The sequence below is a fragment of the Galendromus occidentalis genome, unplaced genomic scaffold (genome assembly GCF_000255335.2).
Source record: "Galendromus occidentalis unplaced genomic scaffold, Mocc_1.1 scf7180000076421, whole genome shotgun sequence".
Taxonomy (NCBI): Eukaryota; Metazoa; Arthropoda; class Arachnida; order Mesostigmata; family Phytoseiidae; genus Galendromus; species Galendromus occidentalis.
The window spans coordinates 291,257-315,637 of NW_003804410.1; the positions used below are offsets into that span (position 1 = coordinate 291,257).

At 50.4% G+C, this 24,381-nt stretch overlaps 1 protein-coding gene across 1 annotated transcript; it reads left to right on the top strand.

Moving 5' to 3' along the window:
* The first annotated feature begins 4,439 nt into the window (after positions 1-4,439).
* On the top strand, positions 4,440-23,421 carry LOC100904115 (CD151 antigen). The gene is made up of 6 exons (XM_029113219.1): positions 4,440-4,503; positions 21,706-21,893; positions 22,007-22,081; positions 22,187-22,285; positions 22,489-22,647; positions 23,108-23,421. The coding sequence occupies exons 1-6, from the start codon at positions 4,440-4,442 to the stop codon at positions 23,306-23,308; spliced, it is 786 nt and encodes a 261-aa protein (XP_028969052.1). The 3' UTR covers positions 23,309-23,421.
* Positions 23,422-24,381: the final 960 nt, after the last annotated feature.

Here is a 24,381-nt window from a genome sequence, read left to right on the forward strand (position 1 = left end):
ACTTCGATTCTTCAATGGATGGATCCGGTTCGCTCCAGTCGGTCTCGTGCCATCACTGGAGCGTACATCTCGGCGAGGATAAACAAAAGGTTCCAGGTAGCACATGTCGGCTTACGGTAAACATTCGGATGACGTCGCCTACAATAATAAGCCAGATCTCAAAATCGAATAGTGGTTCAGCAGTAGATAAGCAGTTGTTAAGCAGTCCAAGCTCAACGATCCACCTGACGTTCGCTCCCATATCGGTCAGAAACTAGTCTGCGAGCGAGTCCGTTGAATGTTTTCGAAAATTACATAGGCGGAGAACCTCTACATGAGATTGTGCGTCAAACCGCCTGGAGGGCATGATAATTGGCATCCGCCACCGCACGCATTCGGTGAAGCTCGTGACGAGGCTCGGGAACGGAGCTTCCAGGAAGAAAAATGAGAAAGAATCACACAAGAAGACTCACAAAACACCCTACACTATCTCCGAAGGATTCGCGATCGAAGATGCTGTGGTCACCGAGTCAGCGCTAACTACGTTATCAGCATATTCTTTTTCGAAACTGTACGGTGATTCGAGCGACCCGACAGAACACTGTGGTCGCGTCGACCGCGAACTCGGTCGAGCTATATCTGCTTTCATATACTCGAATTCGCCGATCAAGCTAGGGAAAAGAGCTTTAGGTAGCTGTGAATCATTCGCGCTTCAAAGAAGCCTATCCTGGACAGAAAAAAACACGCAAGCACAAAGCTTTACTCGGAACTTTTACAGCTTGAGGTGGAAGCTTACGCTGATATCCAATAGCCTGGTTCACACGTTAAGCGATGAGAGGCGAGCGGTCATTGTTCAAATGAGCACTGAACGCCTGGAAGTCCCAGTTATCCAACCGTCAGGTACTAGGTAGTTCATGTTCTCAGGTGACCCACAAGACGACGGCGGTTTCTAAGGGAGCTTCTGGAGACCGCGACCCGCCTGTTCCAGTCGGGATCTCCTCACAACTAGTCGCCGTCATTTCTTGATGACATCCTGAGCTGAACAGCCGTTAGCACAAACTCACGGTGTCATTAATCATTTGACTGCATCCTCTCGTGTTATGAAATAAGACACCTACGAAAAATCGCTCCCGCCTTGAGAGACGGTGTACCCGAGAAAGTTCTCAGTGATCTTCGTGCCTGCGGGAGACATTCGGTTTGCGGGTCCTTCTCCAACGCGAACCCCGCCCAAACCTGGCGAGCTTTTCAGGTTTTCTCGAAGCGAAAAGTGCTTGGAAGCGACTGCCTTGACTATGTATAGCGAAACTCGCGAAGATGTTTTCGCACCCGACGACAGCTCGACGGGTGTAAATCGTTCATAGTAATGCAAGATCATGATCGGACCTTGAGACCGTTCGTGTAGCGGAACTGACGTTCCAGTTCGCTGGCCATAGACTATGAGGGCAGAGAAAAAACTATCCGTACCTACTGGTAAAATGCGCGGACCACCTTCACAGAGATGGAGAGCCTCGATTTGAGATCCGACACGCCCAGGATGCTATGATTGTGAACATTCCGGAACAGAAGAGTTTTCTGAAATGCTCAGCTGATAGAGGCGGTCCCGATCCCGTCCTGCTGCCGGAACTCAGAGCTGTCCTGAATCAGTCACCGCGAACTCAGGTTGTACAGCAAGTGGAGGCTGACCTCTCGATTGGTCCGTCACGGCCTGCCAGATGTTAGTTCCGACTAAAGTCTCTCCTTAATACGCTAATATTGTATCGCTTACCATGAATGGCCATCTTCGGCAGGCATGATGCCCTTCAGATTTCGTGGTAGCAGCGAAAACGTCGAATGTTTATCTCTGCTCGCCACAAGTCCATTCATTGTTGATAACAAATCTTGAATGAGTACGGTAAAGGAACTTCGCCCGAGATGTGTGAGTCCGAATTCGGAAATTAGCTCGCGGCTGCTGTGGGGCCGAATTAGACGTGTAAGTTTGTTCCGATCTACGTAGAGTTGTCGACGTCATCGGCGGAGAGAATCTTGAAGGAGGAGAGAGACGGTGTCAAACCGAAAGTCTGATTGACAAATCTAGGGAGATCGGAGTCGAGAATTCGGGAGCGGATCCGATCCTGTATGTGGCACAGTTTCCTTCTGTTGGGAGTTGCATCTGCTGTTTGAGGTTTCACTGGGAACAGGCGCTGGTGAAACCATCTGCTCCATCCACAGGTAATAAGAATAATGCGGGGTTCGTACAAATAGAGCGACGACTGCGAAGTCCGATGATAGTCGCAGTGTCCGGGTCCCTTGTATTATGCAGTGTGAAAATATTATAGGTCATTTGAATAATGATTTTTCTCGTGCTGATCGCGCCGGAGACATGGTGCGGCCCCCCATACATGAACATATTCAGCGCCAAAGGATTGCCGCTAAGTCATTCATTAATTTATGATCGACTGACGTGTGCTTCTATCTTTTCGATTTTTACTGTCTGTCCCGTCGCTCCATGGCCCACGTGCCTCTGAATGGGGATATCCTTCCCCGAATAACTGCTGTATCTGCAATTGGCGAAGGTTTTCTCCGTAGAGACCGTTCGAAACCTCCTAGTTTCCAGCCTCTCTATATCTGTCGATTCATTCTGTATATCGGGCATTTGGAGGATGAAGCTCTTCGCGAACACTCTCATAGCTCTTCTCCCCTGGAGCATACTTCAGTCAAGCCATTTGTAGACTTGTCTCCGCCTCGAAAATCGAGATCTTGATTCCCATCGCACAGTGTTCCGAAATCAGGGTTTTGCTGGCGTCAGCTCTCACAACACAAAGAGATCCGTTCTCCTCCGGAATTCTCTACCTGTGAATCGCCGTAGGTGTAGAAACAGGTCATGTGGGGATCAGCAAAATTTTCTTCTGTTGCCCGAAGCTAGGCGTGAAATCCGATTTCTGTCGGAGTCGATGGGCGGCGCGCGTCCCTTTGTTTCGCTGGTGGCTGTCTCGCAGAGCTGTTCGGATTCCTTTTATTGATTTCCCACGGGTGCTTTCCGACTGTGGTTTCCAAGAAGCAAGTTACGAGCTTGAGCGATATGCTTTCATAATTTTCCCTGTGTGCGGGAACATTTTCCGGAGAATTCCGCAAAAAGAGAAAGGAAACGAGGGGACAGTATCAGCTTAGCGAGGCTTTTAGCCCTGAGAATGTTTTGATAGAAACGACCACAGGGAACGAGAAAGCACTCCGTTCTCGGTATCGGTTCTCAGTGGCACGAGATTTTCAGCTACAAAAATCGAAAGCACTCCGGCATAGGAGATCGACGCGTAAAAGTCGAGCGGAACGGAACAGTGCCAGAAAATACTCGAGCGAAAAGACTCTCCTTGATATTTCCGAGTCGAATTCAAATGGATACAACACTCACGGGATTCACGCGCTCATCGAAATCCACCGGACGCATAGGAGAGATCTTCTACCTACAAGCGAATATACGATATCCAAAGAAGTCAGATTGACGGGAGGTGACTCCGGCATCGATCGGGATTCCGGTTGAGCCAAGGTCGCAACGGTCAATTGACTTGCGTCCATGCAGTTCTTCAATCACAAACGACTGCATCGGATAATTTCGATCCGATGCGAATCGGTACCGACCACAGCGGGATGAGACAGAGGTCTCCGTTTTGTGTAGATCGTTCCGGAGCCGATCATGTCAGCAGCATGAAATCGAAATTCAAGCTCAGGATCTCAATCAATTTTTCGCTGCCTCGTTTCGGGTGCGCTCGTTGGCTCGCCGTTTTCCCCGTTCGGCTCTCCGCTGATGATGACGACGCTATACCGGATCGACAGGAAAGCAGGCAGGCGGGCGGGCGGTCAAGTATCCGGGGGCTGAACGAGCGGAGCTCTGTGATGTCAGAGGTCGGATGAGTCCATAGATTCTGTCGGTTACGCCGATCCATCAATCAAGCAAATCAAATACGTTGTCTTATAGCGTTTTTCCTGCTCGTCGGCTCCGCTGGATAATCTGAGTGTGCTGCCCACACGGCTTTTGTCTTTCTCCGAAACGAGGACGCTGTGAAATTCTGTCGATTCCGGCGATTCTGACATCTTATTTATGTGCTGTCTTCGTAGATTCTGATCACGTCGTCAGGAGTTCCTCGCAATGTCGCACGACGCATCCTTCATTGTGTTTTCCCCATTCAAGTACTTTCGGATCCCAATTCCACTCTCTTGGATTTTTCTCCCTCGGAATAATCAGTCATCAATCAACCGACTGCGATTCACGGTGGATAGCCTCTCAGGCGCGCCGAAAACGGCTGATGTAGCGAAATGAGCTCCGACGCGGGAATGGTGAGTGGTGAGAGGTCTCGCTCGTCTAGATGAGTTTCCTCCATGGAGCTCCCTGACATGACCTCGTTGGCATTACTGCTTGGCTTTCATCCCTGGTGACAAGCTCCACCTCGGCACGACTCCGTCCAACTGATGGAGCTCGTAATACCACAATGGAGCTCGGTTTAGTTGATCATCTCAGTAACTCTTCGAAAAAAGGCATCTGCCTCCATGCCGGTGAATTTTTCATGGTGCAAACCTCGTATCACACAATCTCTGATCTCTCAACATCTGAAAAATTGCCCCGAATGCTGCGCCGATCGATCTCGACTTTTTCCTGTGATCGTCGATTGCATTGTTAGGATGTCTTGGATTAGCAGTCGGCAAATAACGCATTCCATCCTGGGAGGTACCGCGGCAAGCGATCGAGCGTCCTGCATCGCTCGGCGAGAACCCATTTGCCGAGGCCAAACCCCTGACCAGTACTCCTCTACGCAATTCTAGCTCCGGAGGTCGTTTCCGCGATCTCTATTTGGGTTACGGCCTTGAAGGCCGAAAGGGGTCGGAGCAGACTCCTTGACGCCAACGGACGACGGCAATACCTACCACGGATTGAGCGATTGAGCTGGCTGGGCCAGACGCAGACTCTGAGCTGCGGCGAGACACTCTTCCGATGGGATATCTTCTTCCATGGTGTGCTCGACTCCAGCCCCAGACGCGGCGTGTGCACTTTTTTTCCGACCTCATAAGACCTCACCCGATGGACCGGAACCCGATGGAAAAAATTCTTCGACATCCTCATCCATCATACCTGGACTACAGGAACGGGAATGAAGTCCACGTAACTTTATGATTGATTCCTTAAGCGCGTCGAATCGCTACACCAGAAGATTCTGGGGAGGGGGACAAGGTTTACTTCGCAAGCAGATGACGAGATTTCGAGGGTTCAAAGTTGAAAATCTAACCTCAATCCTTGGCATCGGTCCGATTGTGTAGGCTTCAGCGTCAAGCTGTATATTAACGGAACTTTGTCAAACGGTCGATTGACGCACCTGCAGCTTGAGCCAGCTTTGTTTATTTTCCTACCAGGAGAAGACTGTGCCGGCTGATCCCTTCGCGGCTCAATTCATCTCCGAAGAAACGCCGCGACTTAGGATTGTGTTACCTGCTCGCATGTTGGCCCAAGTTCTAGCGAGCGACGCGTCTTCCCCGTTCGAGTTCATCGTCTGGCACCTTCTAAAAATATCTTTTCGAGTTTCCCCCGCGTTCCGGATTCTATTCGTCGTCGACAATGACGACGACGAATATGCCGCGCGGCCTTCGAACCTAGGGACAATGAATCAAATGGTTCCTCGAGCTTTTCGTGGGAGCGACGGTACCGGCGCACGGACGGGAGCTTTACGGAGCGAATCTGTTTCTTCGTGTATCGGACGATGTCCACTAATGTGAGTGACTTGAAGCGCCAGAAAATGACAGCGAAGAGAGATGTCATCATGGCTAAAGAAAATTCGACCCGCAGCCCAGATGACAGACAACATCTGAGGTCCGATTCAGTCGTTTCTCCGCCCGTTCCTTCATGTGAAGGGCCACCCAAGAACAACAAAGTCATCCCGCCCGAGGAACAAGATAGCCTCTGGTCAAATTGCATTGACCATCGTCGTCCCGGGTCGTTTCCTCGAACAATGTCACACGATCGAACTGGTTTATGTACACATGTACAGTGTTTTCATTCGGTTACTCTCGATGGCGTCATCGAGTATCGGATTTCGGCCCCGTCTCTCGAATTACTTTCCATCGGTCTCGGAGACATTCCGGACTTCATTCTTGTTTTTGTTTCCACAGCGACGCGCGAATGAATTCGCGGTCGTGTCGCGATCTAAGATATTGGACAAACCATAGTAGCCGATGTGTCTCACGACGAGCTTGTTGAAGATTCATCGTCGCCCCGGTCAGTGAAATCAGAGTGACCAGAAACAGCTCACAGCCATTATTCCTCCTAAGAACTACGAATATATTATTTTTTTGCGGTCGTGTCAGACAAATAGAATACTTGTCATTCCTCGTTGGACCGGTTCCAAGTGGAGGAAGGCCGAGACAGGCATACGTCAGCCTCGTTTGCATACTCAAAATTTTTTCTGCGAGCATACTCGATCAAGAAAGCCGACGATCACCCCGGAGAACGCGGTCGCAAGCGAGACAGCTCAATTGGAGGGAAATTTCTTACGATTAGCTCCCCGAAATTCGGTCTGCACGGGAGGGAATAATATCGTTCGCCACTCGGTTGTAGTGTTCATTCAGCCTTTCCGACGAGTGATTTTTCATTTTTTTTAAAGTCATATTCAGACTTCACTGAATAGTATGCCGGTGCTTCGTGAATACCATGAATGATGGAGCGCTGTGCCGCATTCACCGTGGGTCTCCCTAGGTCGATAATTCGGTGTACGGAAACTTCTCAGTCGGCAGTCAGATTAACCACCGCGCAAGCGATAACTGCCCATTAGCCCCGACGGGTGCAGATGATCTCAGTCCTGTTTGCACTCGGTCGCATTGTGTTGACGCATGTTGCTTTTCCCGACTTGACACTGAGGCCTCTCAGCCCACGCTCTTCTTACACCGTTCCACTGAAAGGCAGTCGAAGAATGAGTGGTATACATACAAACTCAAACGGCTGTTGCGGCCGACCAGCCGCTTGGCTGTCGCGCGCTTTTCCATAAACTCACATAGAACACACTCAACTACACATTGGTCTGATGCTGTCATACCGCCGCCGCCGCCACCGCCGTCGTCGCTGTCCGTAAAGGTCTACATAGGTCGCTCGTTTTCTTGCTCAGTGCTCTATCTCAGAGTAGCCTGCGCGATTCCTGAAAGCCATTCGGGCGCGCCAACTGAATGACGACCATCCGACCAACAGACCGACCGACAGACAGACACATCGACCGACGGACCGAATGAGCGGAGGGACGAACGAACGAAACGGAGATGAACGAAGAGACATGGGAAGGGGCCGTCTCCAAAATAAATTCATCACTCGAAACTTGTGCTTATCTGAGAACGGACCAAAATATTTGTGGAGAGCGGAACTCTGAGATTTCGCAGGGACAAGCGTGTTTCCGGGACGATCCAAGCCGGCCAGCCGGGAGCCGGAAGCTTCTCTCTCCCGGAATCGGAGGGATACACTCCGAGAGATGTAACGCGTCTCCCAGATCTCCTTATGCTGACGACCGTTTTTCCGCTTTCAGGTTTTATTGCTTCGCCGCAACGCCGCATCTCGATATGAGCGGAGCCAGAATCCTTCCCTCGTGCTGATCACGGTAAGCGAGCATCAGCTTTTGCTACGTGAACGACTGGTGAAGAAATTAGCGGCTAATGTCATCATGCTTCGGAGATGAAAGTACCATGAAGTGGCAAAAATCGAATCACGATATTAGCTTTTCGGTTATTTGGTCGGAGCTCCTTCTACGGCGGAGCACGCTCGCACGAGTCCGACGGCACCAAGCGAAGAACGTAGAAAACGAAAACGAGGAAAAAAACATCGGACCGAGAAATACCACCCGGCGTACCGGCTCTTCTCGAGTAAAAACGGATGACCGGGAATTTCGATGATGATTTCTCATGTGAGTAGGTGGTGAGCGTCGCAGAATGTGCTCCGATTATGTCTCGCGTACGTGATTGGAAAAGCGATGAAGAGAAGAATCACACTCTACTCATAGCTGCAGTAAATGAAATGACTCCGCGTCCCACAGTGGCTGTCGATGACAAAGCCGTCTCTATTTGAGAATTGAAAGCGGGCAGCATTCCGCCACTGTTTACATAGCCCGGAGCAAATGAGGGAAAACTAAAGATCGCATCGCTCAAAACTCGGAGAGGACCGCGAGGCTCAGTCAGCAAGCTTCGACAGTCCGTCTGTCAAGTTGCGCGAGTCAGCGTCAAGTCAGTACTCAGGCGACCAGTCAGTCAATCCGAAGAAACTGACACTTCGTGAGATCTGTTCGTTTGCGGTAAATACTGTTAGACGGCTCTGCGAGCCGAAGTGACCGAGGCATGACATTCATCGTTTAGAAGAAAAATACACTGCGCCTTCCTGAGAAGGATACATGTCGTCTTCGTGGTAGACAACATCGCAGTCATCGTTGTCGTTATTGTTGTAAATGTTTTCGGTGTCGTCTTTCCTTCTCATTCCTGCTGGCTTCGCCATCTTCAATCCGCCCAAAAGCGCGACGGGTTTCCTGAAGATTCTCCACGGAAATTCCGCCCCCAACCTATTGCGGAATTGATGCAAGCATTCAGGCGAAATGAGGCAGAGGAGCAACCGAGAAGAGCTCTCAACAAATCAGCGTCTCCTACACGCAACTTTCGTTGAATCACTTTCGCTCAGCCAGTTCCCGAACCGATACGAATGCCGTCGAAATTTTCACAATGCCCCAATCTCCGTTGTTTCTCGACGATCTATGGCCAGCTCGTGTTCAACTTCCCAATTCGAACGCAGCCGTTCAGCCCGCATTCCCTTTGCAGTGCAGAGGAACCTCCCACTGTCTATTACAACATGATTGAACGGAGCGGTCGGTCCGCTCCAAACCTCTCAACGTGGTGATTTTGATGGTGACGACTCGGAGAACTTATGTCTGGCCGGTGAAAGGCTCCCCGTAAAAGACCCATTAGTGGTCAGGTCGGAGACACGCTTCGATTTATGCGGCGCAGTGTCGCCTGTCCGTATACGATGATGCGTCATTTGGCTTCAAAGCGCATAAAATTCCCGGCTCGTGTTCGATAACTGTCAGTGTGACTTACGGTCGTGTTTCTCTCCGTTCCCGCGGACGTGGCGAGCAGCGAGAGTTATTACCGGCCATCGGAGGCGACAAGTCTATTTTGCCTGTGTGTACGTGTGTGGGAGAATTCCTGAAGTTGAGTCATGGTGAATGAACGCGTGAAGACATAAAGGGTAGCGTGCAAAAGATATGATATACATCATCGCTGATTGAGCTTCTTCCCCGCATGGAACTTGATCGCAGCGCTCCGAAGGGATTTGAGCCGTCCCGATACGGAATCGAAGCAGTCAAGCTGGGATTCTCTGAACCAGAAATTTTACGCATGTAAGGAGGTTCTTAATCAGTTTAGCTTTTCGATGCCACGAGGAATTCCCTATGATCCGCTCTGAAAATCGTTCCGATGCTGAAGTTCGTTTCCTAAAGTGTGACTTTTCATCGCCAAATTCGAAGAGAATTTTACGATTTGGCCATGTTTGTGCCGGCTTGGTGAATGGAAAAGCAATTTAAACAATCCTCCCTCTCGGTTCGCTCTGGCTTGATGGATTTATGGCTTTTCAACGCCAGCCTAAATCAATATCGTTTCTCGGGAATCGTGAAGATTGCTTCGTATGAGCGCAGGAGATCATTGAGTAAGCACCACGGAGGTTCCAGTCGGGTCCCGAAGTTGAAAATTCCTCCAAAGAAATTATATTAATGGTCCTGGCGACAATTCTCTCCGGAGGGCCAGGGAAAGACGATTCTCAGACGGAATCCGAGATGCGGTGCCGAAAATTTCGGGAACGACGAATATCTTCGACCCGACACAAGAGGTTTGGTCGGAGTCCCACAGATCTCGACTGGAAGAACGAAGACGACGGGGTTCCGCAGGCAAATTTATCGAGCAAATCTGGGCCCGGGGAAGGCGGAGTTCTCTGATGGACTTCCTTGCCGAATATAGCACCATGGGCGATCACGCTACGGTGCTGGTGTTCGCTACTCGAACAGTCAGGCTCACCCTGTGCTTCCACGCCGAGCCGCTCATGCCATCTTCCGGTCTGCGAAAAATCGGAGGCTTTCCCCGGAAATTCCCTCCGTCCCGAGGATTATGTATCATCAGTCATTTGAAACCAATCGACGTGCCCAACTCCGCAAGTCGCTCCGCGGGCTGAACTACAAGCGGCAAGCGCATTTCGATTCGTAGCAAGTCCCTGACGAGTCTCTTGAAGCGGTATACTTACTGGTTCTCATTCTCAGAGACTGACCGGCCATTGTTCGAAGGAGCAGCGGCACGAGAAACCTAGGGAAACAAGCGTGAAAAAACAAAATGAAAAGTGAATGAAGTGATTAGTAGGACCCTGTCAGGTTAGTATGTAGCAGCGCGGTCGGCGGAACAACAAAGCCAGTGGAAATTACTCGTGAGCGATGCTGTCTCTGAGCTCGGCCCCATCGGCCAGAATACCAGAAGTAGCACTCACTCGTCCGCTCGCCCGCTTTAAGCTTGGGCTAACTCTACATCTGTCCAATGTATTTATGCTTTATCGTCGAAACGACCTACATATATCTGTCAGAAAGGCCTCGCCTCTGTAGCCTCTCGCGACGCCGACGTCTCTCGAGAGCGAATTAAGGACTGATCGCAGACCGATCAGTACAGAAGAGATCACTCTCGGACCTTGGCACCCGGAACTCGGACATCCAGTCTCATGTATGGAGATCAGCAGGAGCGAAAAGGCTCTAGAAGCGGCGAGAGTTTCCTCTGCCTCGCTGCAGAGGCAAGCTCGGATTAGACTCCGTTTATCACCTCATATGTATAATTACAATAACAGTATTTTGAGGGGGAAACGACCACTTTCCGGAAGATGGTCTGAGCAGTTGATCTCTCCGCGGGTTCCCAACGAAATACTGCCCTCTATTACGGCGCTCCGCTGCGGATCATTTTTCACTCGAAGCGTGATGACGGTCGCTCGAGAGCGAGGCAGGCGATCTCTTCGGATATTTTCCGCGCACTGTTTGTTGTTCAGATGTCACTCAACAGCCTCTACTTCCGTGTTTCGGTGAAGGGCGTCGTATGAAAGCCATATGTAACTACCGACGATCTTCACTCTCTCCACCACATGGAGGGAGTGAATCTGGCGTGTGCTAGTGAAAAAAAGACGATTCATCTCTTCGGAGGGAAATTGATCGATCAAACGGCTTGCCAAGTCCGCTCGGAAGCGGAATGGCGTATGCACGTCTGCCATGTAAACTACTTTCTGATGGTTTCGTCTCCTTGCTGTACCGCCCCTTTCGTTCTGATCACATCATCATTTGGCCAGACAAGCATTCATTTAAGTCTGGAATTCAGACGAAGCATAACGAATTCATTCGCGAATGAAATAATTGATTTACGTTCTTGTATCTATTCGAATCAACAGGATTCGTACGGTGTCCACGGATGAGGGCTCACAATAGTCGTGGTTCGGAGGTTTCCCACGGTCGATTTCTATTGCGGCCCTTCTTTCAGTCTCCGATGCGCTTTTCATGAAAATGGAAGGGAATCGCGTTTCATGTTTTGCTCTTGGGGATCATTGTCGGATCCCGATAAGGCGGCTGTCATTTCAAGCTTGCAATTGAGCCTGAAGCGAAAAAAGAGACAGCTCCACCATGCCGTGCGTTGGACAGATCTCAATCACGCTTTGGAAAATGTTAATCCGACGCGTCACTTAATGTCTCTTTGAAGGGTTCTTGGCCATGCAGTTTCCACCCGCACCCCGCCGTTTCTCCGAAGAGTCGATGTCGTTGGGCAGCTCGCGATCGTATGATTTAATATTTTGTTTTCGCTTCCCGTGAAATTCTCCAGAGCGGTCGTCCAAATGCCCATTCAGTCGTTCGAAAGTGTCTTTTTTCCATCTCTCCGCGCCACTGCGTTTGTTTGGTCGGCTGCTTGACTGGATGGTTGATGTCATTCCCGCACTTGTCAGCACCCGCGAGTATGTACTTGTATATCAAGTCGGCGCCGCCGTGGCCCGAGACGAGTCCAACGAACACGTCTTCTGGCGCCCATTCATTCTGTTCCGCCAATGCATCGATTCATTTATTCATGCAACAACCCAGCTTAATCCGTGGCCAACGGGAACGCTTTTCTCGCGTTGCTTTTCTGAGGTTCCATGCTTTCCGGATTCGCACCTCGATCTTTACAGTCCCGACATTCTCCCTCACCCGTCCGATCGGATTGTGCTGAGAAGCTGCCCCGAACGCTCTTGGAAGTCTCTGCTCGCTTCTCTCCTCGTTTCCAGCGAGCGGCTCGACCAGAGGTTCGAATTCTGCGTGACCTCTGCAGGTCAGACCCAGATCCTGGTCTCAACGACGATGCGGTGCTTATGTTTTTCTTACCTCTCCTTCCGCTCGTTCGCCTCGATATTAGCCCTCTGCGATTCGGACCTTCGGCTCACATAGTTTATTCCCGGATCTTGAAGGGAAATCTATCTGTCAGTCTCTATGTTTTGACCTACGGTGATGCTCCTCGCTGGGTCTTACCCGAGAATCTTTGGCTTCAAACTGGTCCCGAGCAACTGTTTGCGGGTTCGTTTGATTTATGGAATGCTACGGCCCATGTATGACTTCGAACAGTCTTCCGACAACATACGTAGATGATTTCGAATCGAAACTCTATACGGCTTCGACGTTGTCCGCTGAATGGGGAAGGATTCTCCGTGCATTCGCGAGGGTCGAACTTGCCTTCGACCTGAAGATTTCCGCGATGCCGGATCACCGTAGGCTTCCCTAGAATCGGCCTCCAATCGACGCTTTGTGAAGAGATGCGCGTCGCATCGCTTCAAGGGGAGTCGATAACGAAACGTTGAAGATCACTACTTCGAGTGGACAGGTGCCACTTCACGGCGACCACCGTCACGAAGAGCTTTGAGAGCCTCTTACAAACGTTGGTGGCGAATGGATCATCATTCACGAGGATAGAGGAACTTAATTAAAGGAATTAGGCTCTGCGAAGGCCCAGCCGATGGCTCCGCAGCGATGCTCTGCTTCCCGATAGATAAGACCACTGTGACAGCGTGCGATTAAATGAGGGCATCAGCTCGAGAGCCTTATGGAATGTATTCAATTAACATTTTCACAACGAGACGGATCTATGCCTGAACGGCTGTCGTCGTCTCTACCGAACGCTCACGTCGACGTCTACAGCGTATGAGGGAGCAACAAAGCCTACAGCCTGCGGGTTCAAGGCCAGCAAAGTGTTACGTAGGTGGAGTTTGCTTTGGGTTTGCTCACGTTTTTTCTCCTTGTGGCCGAGTTTTCTCACTTCTAGTTCTGCCTATCGGCTGACAGTGGGTCTGTTTGACTGGTGTCTGTGAGCCGAGCGGTCGGTGCGGATTTCTAGACAGGCGCCTGAAAGGTGTGTCTGCACTTTTCGCCGGGTTCGCAGCTCGTGACTCATTTGTAACCGGAATGCCTCCCCAACGTTTGACAACGACAAAATAAAACGGGGCTCATCGCTCGCGAAAATCAAATGAAGAACGGGGAAAAGCCGAGAATCTTCACTCGCCTCAGAGTTTGCGGACCACCCTTCTGAAATCTCGCTCTCGAGCATGCCCAAAATATTCTAATTCTACTCTACATATGACGCGATATGTTGGACGCTGGAGTTCATGTGCGCGCCGAGAGCGCGGGACGACCCTGGCGCGAGGCACCCAGCAGCTCATGCCTGACTCGGAAGTTTGAGATGTTCTCCGTGTTCGAAAATGCATGCCAAAGCTTCCAAGCTCCTTTTGTTGTTCTCTCGGAGCCCTGCGCGCTCCCCAAAGGCCCCATCCGACACGGCCGGCCGACTCGGTGGCGCCGTCTTCGACAACGACAACGTCCCCAAGGCCATTGGTCCTCCCGGAGAGTCACTTTATCTGGAGCTCTCATCCCGGTCGTCGAAGCGGTTCGAGCACGTCGAGCCGCCCCGACCTTCCCTCGCTCGGCGACCAGGTTTAGGACAGCTGTCTACCTTTATGTCGGTTCGTGCGTCCGGGGAACATTCCCTCGCTCGAGATAGGCACCGAGCGAAAGGTTGCTAAACGGTTCCACCTCAGGCATCCTTCCGTGCTGTTGTTCCGATTCGTCGTCAGAGCTTTCGGTCTTCGCTCGCAGAGCAGCGGTCGGCCCGTAACGACGATGAGGGCTGGATGATACTCGTTTTTATTTTGCTGGTGTCGCGCCCTGAGCCCAACGGGCGACCAACCGACGTACCCCGAGAGCGCTTTTCATGAGACGGTCGTTGTTTTCAGTCGAGGCGGCGGCTTGCTCCTTCATGGACCGAATCTCGGTGACGACGCCAAATGAAAAGAATCTGCCGCCATACCAGCGCGCCATGCGTTCCGTCGAGCTAGGCTGATAACCGAATGGGTGGTGCCGTGATGTATAGCGGGTGGCGAGCGAATCAATCCTCCGACAAACCACCCGACCTACCGTCGAGCCGTACGGTCGACCAGCCGGCCAGCTGACCATTTGGCAGGGCTGACAACACCCTTTCCTTCAACCTTTGACCCTCGCTTGGCACGTGCACTCCCGTGGATCCGACTGAATCACTGAATGGAACCCCTGCCTTAGAGTCTTGTTGCTGCCGCTGCCGCCGCCATCTTCGTCGTATTTACGTATGAGCGAGCCAGCCGGCTAGCCAGCGGCAGATAGGCGGGCGAGTAGCCACCCGGTCAGGCCGACTCCAACCCTACTCCAGCGCCGACCCATAGCGCACCCATTTGCTTGCCATATGGTTGCGCGACCGTCTCATGTATCGATGGATTACCATCGGATGTTGGATTCGCCGCGGAGCGATGAAAGGGATTTTCTCCGAGTGAATGTAAACGCACTGTCGAAAGCTTGTGAGTGCTCATGCCGTAGTTTTGAAGCAGAACGCAGCCTTGATTCCGATCGAGAATTTCTCCGAGATCCCTTTCGGAAGGAGATAAGAGGACATAGCTCTGGGTCCCCTCCGGCGATTTCTAGTGATGGACGCCAGCAGGGTTTATCGGAGAAATCCGTTCTCCTACGACCACTGAGCTTTTCGGAATGTCTCAAGCCTCTACGATCGATCCCTAGTTTTCTAGTGGAGCTTCAGCGATACTGGGCTCCTTCTCTCACAAGAGAGTATTTTTTCAAACATAAAACAAAACGATCGGATAGCGCTCCAGGCTCTGTCTGGAGAAGAGTTCGCTCCTCCATGAGCTAAAGTGCAGTGTCAGTCGTTTCGGTTCCTGTACAAAACGTTCGATGTGAGTCGGGTTAACCTGGGGGATCGTGATTCGTCTGTGGAATTGTAGATTCTGTTCGACCGAAAACACTCGAAACAGCATCGAGCGAGAATTTGTTTGGATAGAAAATACCTTTAAGCGGACCTTAGAATCTTCTGTGCGGCAAAACACAGAACAGAAACACATCTAAAGAATATCGGACGGAAACGAATCAGTCTGCCATAGGTAGACCGGTTCTAATTCGGATATTTGATTATTTGCCTGGGAATCAATGCAAATCGATGCGATTAGCGTGGGATTGAGACCTAGAGTAGTCGCTCAGCAAGCGTAGAACTCCACTAGAATTCAGTACTCAGATTTCCTGAGGGACGAAATTCCCTCCGGTGTTGGAGAACGTCGAAGAAGCTTTTTATCAAGCCGCGCTGGCTACTGATCCCAGGGCGAAATCCCGTACAAGCTTGGAACAAGACCACTCCGAAATCAACACGTTCCCATGGCCTAGCCCCCGCCGAAGGACCGGTTATATCTCGATCGGCTTGATTCTATGGGGAAGGAGAGATTTCGCCGAAAGAAAAATTGAGCCCGCCATTTTAAGAACACCTACACTTGTGCGAAAGCTTTCCCCTTTCGCCTCTCATCTGAGGGAAAGATTGAAGAAATTTCCCCGAGTTCAAATGTTGTCGAGCAGAAAACGAGAAGAGTACATAACAGAATCCAGAACAATTGCTGTCGATGCAGCGAGTCACGACATATGGTCCAAAAATCAGCCAGATGCTTCCCCCCATCGGTGCTCTCAGTGATTCTGCCGATAGACATCTACGATATCCGATACCGGGATCCTCTCCTTTCGAGCGCCATTTTTTGCACTTCGTATCGGGCCTACGCATCAAAGCCTGTCGCAAGGCTCTTCTCAGAGCTCGACCCATTCTCTGCGATTGATATCCATTACCGAACGGATTTCTCATTTCAGGATCGCTCGCTTGCCGCCGAAGCGATTGTATCCTCATCGAGGGCTGAAGATGGAGGCTCTGAATTGCGACAGGACGTCATTTCAAACGCGAAGCTGAGCCCCTGCGTCGAGCGAGTATCATGTGCCACTGGCACGTGTCCGCGCTGCAGGGTTTACTCACCGTCTACAACGTCATATTCTTGGTGAGTTTAATATTCGTTTCGATGATGATTTCTTCTCTCTCCTTCCCGAGACCGAGCGACGAGCTCTCAGAGACTGGGACCGTCCCGCCTCCGGCGATGGTGAGCGTCGGGGAGTGAACCCATTGAACGATTGCTTTTTAATCTCTGTGTTCTCCCGATGAGTTTTTGGTATGGGCGGCGAGCAGAGATTAGCGATATCTTACCCACGAATAATCGATGCCCACTCGAAGTTGGCCGCTTTATTCTTCAGCTTTTACGGCTACTGCACGCATGCAAACGTTTCCGACGCGCGGTGCACCGCTCGATAAGAACGACCCGTCGTGTCGGAGTTCCGTGGAACGAGAAGTGTGCGGTCGTGCTTTCCGCTGATAGCCGTCTTGTGCTAATTTGTTATTTTTGAGACGGAGTAGCCGCAGGGCTTTTGCGAACCCTAATACAGATACGCCCCCGTACGTCGCCGAGGTTCCCTTAAAGCGCAACCCAATGCTCATGGGAGAATAACAAAAACAGCGTCGACGGCTTTTTGTGACGATTCCTCGGCTTCAGGCCCGGCCGACGGGATAACAATGAGACGACAGGAAGACATTCAGCCGCGGCTCGCTTACGCCGTCGTGCCGTTCGAAGCAATTAGAATCGTCCCACGATCTCACTTCGTTTAAAGAGCATTTAATCGCTCCCGCGGCCGGCATGATGCTCGACGTGATGCTCCGATCTGGGGATCGGTATGAATTGATGTCTTTGTAGGAATCAGATCTGAATTTCTTCTGATTGGCCGCGAGAGATCCGTCGGACGAATTTTCTCTGCCGAATGAGCCGCGATGCTACATGATTCTCGGGGGGAAAAATGTTTTTGGGAAGTTCTTCATCTGATTTTTCTGAAAAAGAGGTTGATGGATTCTCCATGAAGCGTTCCGCTCCATCCGATCCAAGTGTGGCCGAGAAGCCGAGCGGACTTCGGTTTTTGCGAGAATGCGATGTTTGATTCAATGAAGTCGTCTATCACTATCTCGTTGTAGCCATCGCCAGCTCGGTTTACGAGCTTTTGTTAGACCCGGAGCATGAATTTTGAAAAGTAGCGAATGCTCGAATCTTCCGGTATTCGACCACCTTGGATGAGAATTCGCGGAGAGTCGTATCATGCAAGAAACCTCTTGTCTCATGTCTTAGCCATAAATAGGAGAACAATACCGCGGATGATTTTAGTCATCGTAAAAGCTCATCGGTTACCGTGTCTTTGATCCTTACACTGACGGGTGACCTTCGTCCGCGTTCTGCCTCATAGGAAAATCTCTGATTCAGCGTTTCTCAGGCTCGTCATCGTATACCGCGCCTGCACTGAGTCTCCAGGGAGAGTTCCCCGCGAAAATACAGATTCAGAGTCTCCGAGCAAGAATTTTGAGGATAGTGTACGTTTGAGGATTCGCCTCCTCAACGTGTCTATCATGGAGACTTTCGGGAATGAAAGTCCCTACTCATCATCAAATCTGCGAGCTACGACTTTTCCTAGAGGCTTTCCAGCCGCGCGCCCCCTATATGGCTAGAGTGAAATCAGTGAATCGGGATTAGCGCGAAAATCGCCTCTCCATGCGATGAAGAAACCAAATAAGCCACGATCTACTCTATAATTATCATTTTTCGCTAACGTTCTCCTCTCGCGCACAGCGATGTACTAATGGAGGTAATATATTATTTCCCCCGGGATTGAGTCACGACAAGTCGATAAGATGAGTTGGCGGAATTCGACGGAATCACTCCGATTTCGGCTTCGGATGGCGAGTTTCTGTTTCCGAATCACGTCGGCTGGCTGACACCTAGCACCCAACGCATCTACGACATGATTTCTCGCTGCAATTCTCTGCTGCCGTCTCGCTATCGTATGCTTGTATCAATCGAGAGCGCACCGATTTTTCTCGGAAAGTTCGAAAACGGAATCTCAGAATTTATAGGCTTCGTATGATATCGGCTCGGGCAAGCGGTCCAAGCGGTTTATCAGTTTTCTTTCTACAAGGTAGCCGTGGATTAGAAGATCCGCTGGAACATACGAAACAAACGGAAAAATATAGAGGATGACAGAACAGGAAAGAGCTCGAAAACATGCACCTCGAAATGACGAGCAACGAAGGCTGCAACCGAATATCCCTGGGTGGCCATCCATTCCTTCCCGTAAGATCGCACAACAACTATTTTCGGAAAGCTCGGTGAATCTTGGAGCCCGATGTTGCATTCGAGAGGCAGGAGCGGTGCCATCCTTCTCTCCATCGGGGGTCCGATACTTCGAAGAATTCATTTTGATCAACGCTTAATTGCGATTCCTCTGGCGGGAAGGTCCCGGCAGAACCCCACGAGGAGCGGAATTTCCGATCCGGAGAGCAGCTCAAATCATCTGAAGAGCGTACCATGTCCCTGAAAGCCGAGTATTGAAGCACAAGATGTAGCAAAGATGTTTGATTCCAGTTTCCGCGCGAAACGACCTCCGGTTTTCGTTTTGATTCATCCAGCCAGCCCTGCACTGTTTTGAATAGAAATATACTTCGGATGCATCGAGCTGTATCCTTGACGGTTCGTTCGTCGTGCTCTTCCTTACCGATCTGTGCCGAGCTTCCTCCTCCATGAGCTACGCTTGAGTGGCTTTCAGAGAATTTTGACATTTTTTCACGGATGTAATCCCATTCTGAAATCCAAGCTCACTTCGAAGCTTGCCGAATGTCATCCGTATTCCCTATCCGGAATTGAAGACTTTCGAAAAGTGAGACTCGAGACTCCGAATTGATCGAACGGGTTCCGTCCTGAGACCGCTCCACTTTCTGCGGAAACCCTTTTTTTTTCATTTTGTTTTTGGCGCTTTTCCTCCGGCTGGGGCCCCCAATAAATTATTGATGTCCTCTCCTACCGGTAAGGAAGAGCTCGACGAGATTACCGGAACTGCGCGAGGACCTCGGCATCCAGTGGCACTCACCACCTAATACGCGGATAATTTCATCGGGAGGATCGAAGAAGCGAAAGAAATATGTACACACATTCAAATGAACGAGCCAGAAATTCCCCACGATTTCTTCGTGGATTCGCTCACGTCAGAATAGCACGGGAGTGTCTCTGAAGTCGACGACACATTCAGAGACTTGATACAAAACTGCGGCTTATCGCAACGGTCATTTTTTCACGACGGGACGCGGCAATCTGTAATCTAATCGAGGATCATCTTACGGTATGATCTGCACCTCTCCGGAGCGCTCGGGTAACTCTTGACCCGAACGCTATCCGTGCCTTGACTTAAGCCACAAGGCCATCGAATTTTAATGGAAGAGACACAAACCCCACGAAAGAGCAGTCAGTTAGTGCTGCTGTGTTTTCATGGTGGGTCCGGACTCCGGACACGCTCCGTGGATCGCCCCTCGTACGGCAAGAGCCTTATCATACGCTGATGCATTGATTCATTCGATCTTGTCTGAGAATATTTCGGGAATAATCACGTCAATACGCTTTCTCGTTCGCGCTTGCCTGCCGGGACGCTTGCGCGCGTGTCCAATCCATCCGATCGGCTGGCTAGCTAGCTGTCTTAGTTAAGCGAAAGATAGAGAACGTTGCACTTCATTTTCTCGTCTCCTCCTTCCTTGTCTCAATTCATTTGGATCTTCTGGTCGTTCAGTCTTAATTGAGTTTGGTGAGTCTTGACAAGAAGGCCGCGACCGGATCGAGCCATCGTCACGACTTCATTTAGTTCCGAATGGAAATGCGGTATGTCCCGAGGGATTGATCGACAGTCCTGAGAGCGCCCGCTCTACCGCATGATCGCTTAGAGAAATGTCTAATCAGGTCAAAAGTGGCACCGTTGAACCAACTTCCGATCCTGGAATTGCGCGCATTTTGCTAAGCAGTTGGCCCTGAGCAATTCAGAAGTTTGTGATCGATCTCGAGAGGGGGCGAAGCCGTCGGAATGATCGACTATTCGGTGCGTACGATCCAAGAGCTCATTGTTCGTCGACGCACTGATCACTTCGATTGATTGCGGATTAATCGACAGTTCCTTTGTCGACTGCTCCATCGTTGTGCGATCCGATGCACTTGAACTTTGCCAGAGCTCGGGCGTGTAGCCCCATTATCGGAGGACCATTCTTTGCCATAAACGCATACTTAGGGCAGGGCGACACATAATGTATTTGGTAATGTCTCGATGATCACAGTATTTGTAGCAGCGGCGAAGCGGACCTTCGGGAAAATTACAGACACAGAAGAAGCGCACCCTGTTCCGCATCAACGGGATCGCTGATCCACTTTCCTCGGCCTTTATCTGGGCTCTTCCCATGAATCAAATCACGATAACTGGATAAGCCTAGACAGTGGCGTACTGTCCCCCTGTGGTGTCCTGAGGCGGACGCCCTCGATCACCAGACCTGAACCTTTCACTGACCCCTTGGATTTGATTCCGAATTTTCATACCGTCAATGCTCCAATCTCCGTCCCGATGAATTTTTCGAAGAAGTTTGCCCCAATAAATCGACATTTGCCTTCATATAAGGCCTCCTAGCAATTTTTCGGCTCATTTCGGTGGCCCGAAGTCTTGATTCCCCGGGCGGAGTCCACGCAGCGCCGAGCCTAGCTATCTAATATATAATATGTATCCATTGCTGCATAGAGTCCGACGCAAGTATCGCCGAGGCAAGTGAAGCGTTGACACGGGGAGAAACGGCGAATTCGAAACTTTCATGCTCGAGCGCAGAATTTCACCGGAGTAGGAATAAGCTCCGAGATGTTGAGCGCTCCTTGGATAGTAACTCTGGCTGCGCTCTCTTTGTCGTTTCGCTCGTCGATGCGGCGCCACAATAACGAGGAAAAGATCCGAGAATAATCTCGACAAGGAATCGGATCCAAGACTTCTCCTTTGACTCCTCGATCAATCGCATCGATTGTTGCCATCGTCGATGCCACGCCAAACACTGTAATACTCGACGTCGCTGTCCAATTCCTTCGATCGTAGCGAAATCTTCTTTTCGTGACGACTTATTTCCCTTTTGCTCGTTCGGCTACCGCCACGGTGATTTGAAGGTTTTCGGCATCCGACTCTCCGCTAAAAGCCGCATCAGAGCGACTAGCGATGTCCTCCCTCTCGATGGCTTTCTCGTACAGAAAGCAAAATGAGAGAGAAAGGAGTCCTCTCTGAGATGAGAATGATCCCTGAAATGAGAGAGAAAGGAGTCCTCGTCCCTACGCTGTCCCCGGATGTCGATTCGAACAGTGTCGCGGATCACTTCGGGCCAATCTGCGATCGAATTGGCCAATCATTAATCATCAGTTCAGGAAATGCTGCCAAGGTTGAGCATTGTTTCAGGTATCGGGTCTGGTGCTCGCTTTCGTTGGCGTCAACGAGTTGAGGTCGCTCGAACACTCGACCCGGGTTCATTTGCTAGCTACCTACTTGCTGTTGGCAGCCGCGGGCTTCCTCCTAGTGGTCTGCTCCCTGGGATGCCTTGCAATTTGGAGACTCCATCGTGGCATGATAGCATGGGTGAGTTCATGACGCTGGAAATCGGTCGGAGATCAGGCGAGAGCAGGGCCAAATAAATTTTGTCCAGATCTTGTGGCCTACAAACTGACAGAATTTTTCCCCTCCGCATTTAGTACGGATGGTTTCTGGTCATGGTACTCCTGGTTGAAGCGGCTTGTGGACTGCTGTGCTTCTACTCATATGGATACGTAAGATCGGATGCAAAATCCGAAATTCCATATTTAATTTTCCTTGCGCGCTCCCGTCTCAAGTGTCCTTGGTCAATTGCAGATATTCACGATATCCCTTCACAGGTGAAGAACGAGTTGCGGCATCAATTCCGGTCGCTTTTCCTCGACGAGTATGGGAAAAATGATCTGACAACCTACCGCATCAACAGGATGCAGAGAAACGTGAGTTCAGAATAGGTGAATCAAGGTGGAACGGAGGAACGCTGTTCCGCGTCGGAGCTCTCAGAAATGAGATGACGCTACCGCGAGACTCCGGGATCATATCGGTCAAACTTCATGAAATTCGTCATTCCGGCACGACATCGTCTGGCTCGCCGTTTGAGGGAGGCAAACCATGGACCCTAATATTGAGCTCCGATTTTCAGTTGAAGTGCTGCGGTATCGACGGTTTCGAAGACTGGGAGAAGTCCGAATGGCGGAAAGGCAATCCGAAGAGCTTCGTGAACATTGTTCCAACCTCGTGTTGCAAAACATGGTCATTTCTCTGTGGCAAATGGGATATCCCCAACAACATATTTTATGATGTGGGTGCCTATTCATTTGTTTCATTCTTTCCTCTTACTGAATCATATGGGTCGACAGGTTGCCGATCTCTCTGACGGCGTTCTCGAAACGAGCAATGCGAAAACACCCTCAATTTTCCGAGAACCCGCTCGCAGCTCTGACTGGGAGCCCACTGAAAACAACATGCCTGCGATCCAAGCACAAACACCGAGTCGCGAGATTCGAGCAATCACGAGAGCTCCCGCGTCATCGCGTCTTGGATGATGTGGGTTCTCGTTTTTCTTGTACGCGTATCGTACAAAGAACAGGGAGGAGTCACTTGTGGCTAGTGGGTGTGTTTTGTCCACACCAACCGCTAAATAAATCCGGATTCTCTGATGTTAGCCCAACATGTGCTCCTTGGGGCTGCGTGATCACTGACCGAAATCGGGATGGAGACAAACTCAGACTAAAAGATCTTCATTCATCTTGCCGTTCCAGGGCTGTACGACTGTGATAGCTCAGGGCATAGTACGCAATCTTTCCTACATCGCCGCCCTCGGTGCCCTAGTCTGTTTTCTTCAGGTCCTCGGCGTAATTTTCGTCTGCATTCTCTACAACAAACTCCGATACTACGAGCGTCCCAGCGTCGCAGCATATTCGGTTCATCGGAACAAATATCATTGTTACCAATACGCCTGAAAGAGCCCCGCAAAGCTGAATTCTTGAGCACAGATTCGGAACAAAGATCTGAGGGATCATCTGGCTGCCCGAGAAGCGTGATCTGACTGGATGGAGCATGGCCGAGGATCGTGTAGAAAAGGAATATGTTCATGTACATACCCATCCTCCGGAGGATGGCTCGCGAGAACCGTCGTCAACTCGACATTTAAACATGCATATAAAATCTCTAATTTATTGCCGGAACTCGAACATGTGTCAAGATGATAGATCTGTCACTTTCCCCTTGCTGTACAAATATGTTGGAAACTTATTGTAAGATGTTTCGCTCTCGTCGTAGCTAGAGATCGCTTTAGCTCCGTTTGATGACAAAATTTTTGGCGTTAAATGGATGCCGACCGTTCCTGAGGGGAAATCCTGAGCGCCAGGCATTCGGAGAAGTTTCTCGCTTCTTGCTGCCTGACTTATGATCGTCGGGCGATGGCCTTACTCCCGGCCAGAAACAGGATTTCGGCAGTCAGTGTGATATGTTTCTTTTTGATCGCCCAAGATGAAACTTTCAGGATTTGTCATCTCACCTCTGGAAAAGACTTCGCTACCGGATCTGTCCAATATGTCAATATGGCGCAGCCATGAACTTGTGAGAACTGCCATTGGATTTTGACACACACTATAGATAAAAGAAAGAGGATAATTGACCCTGAGAGTCTCTCAAATCGCTTTTGTTATAACGTCGCTGCTCTTCCCCGACGATGATCGCAAAGAAGAAGAGTGAGTGGAAAGCTGCCTATCAATAAAGTCGATCTTACAAGATCGAAGGAGGTTTTGAATCTAGATGTACCTAATAGTCACCGAATTGCTTTTGAGAGGCCATACAAAGTCGGTCGATAGCTCGTACGCTAGAGAATCATTCTAATCATCTCTTCTCTGACTGCCACACGGTGGAATTTAATTACGATGACCACCGTTACGACGAATTTTCAGCACCACGAACATTTTTTCCGCCTCCTACGGCTAGCTCACCAGAGAAATAATGTCGAAGAACATTTGTCACAGCAAATATTACAATGAACGGATCTCGCCGATCCCGCGGG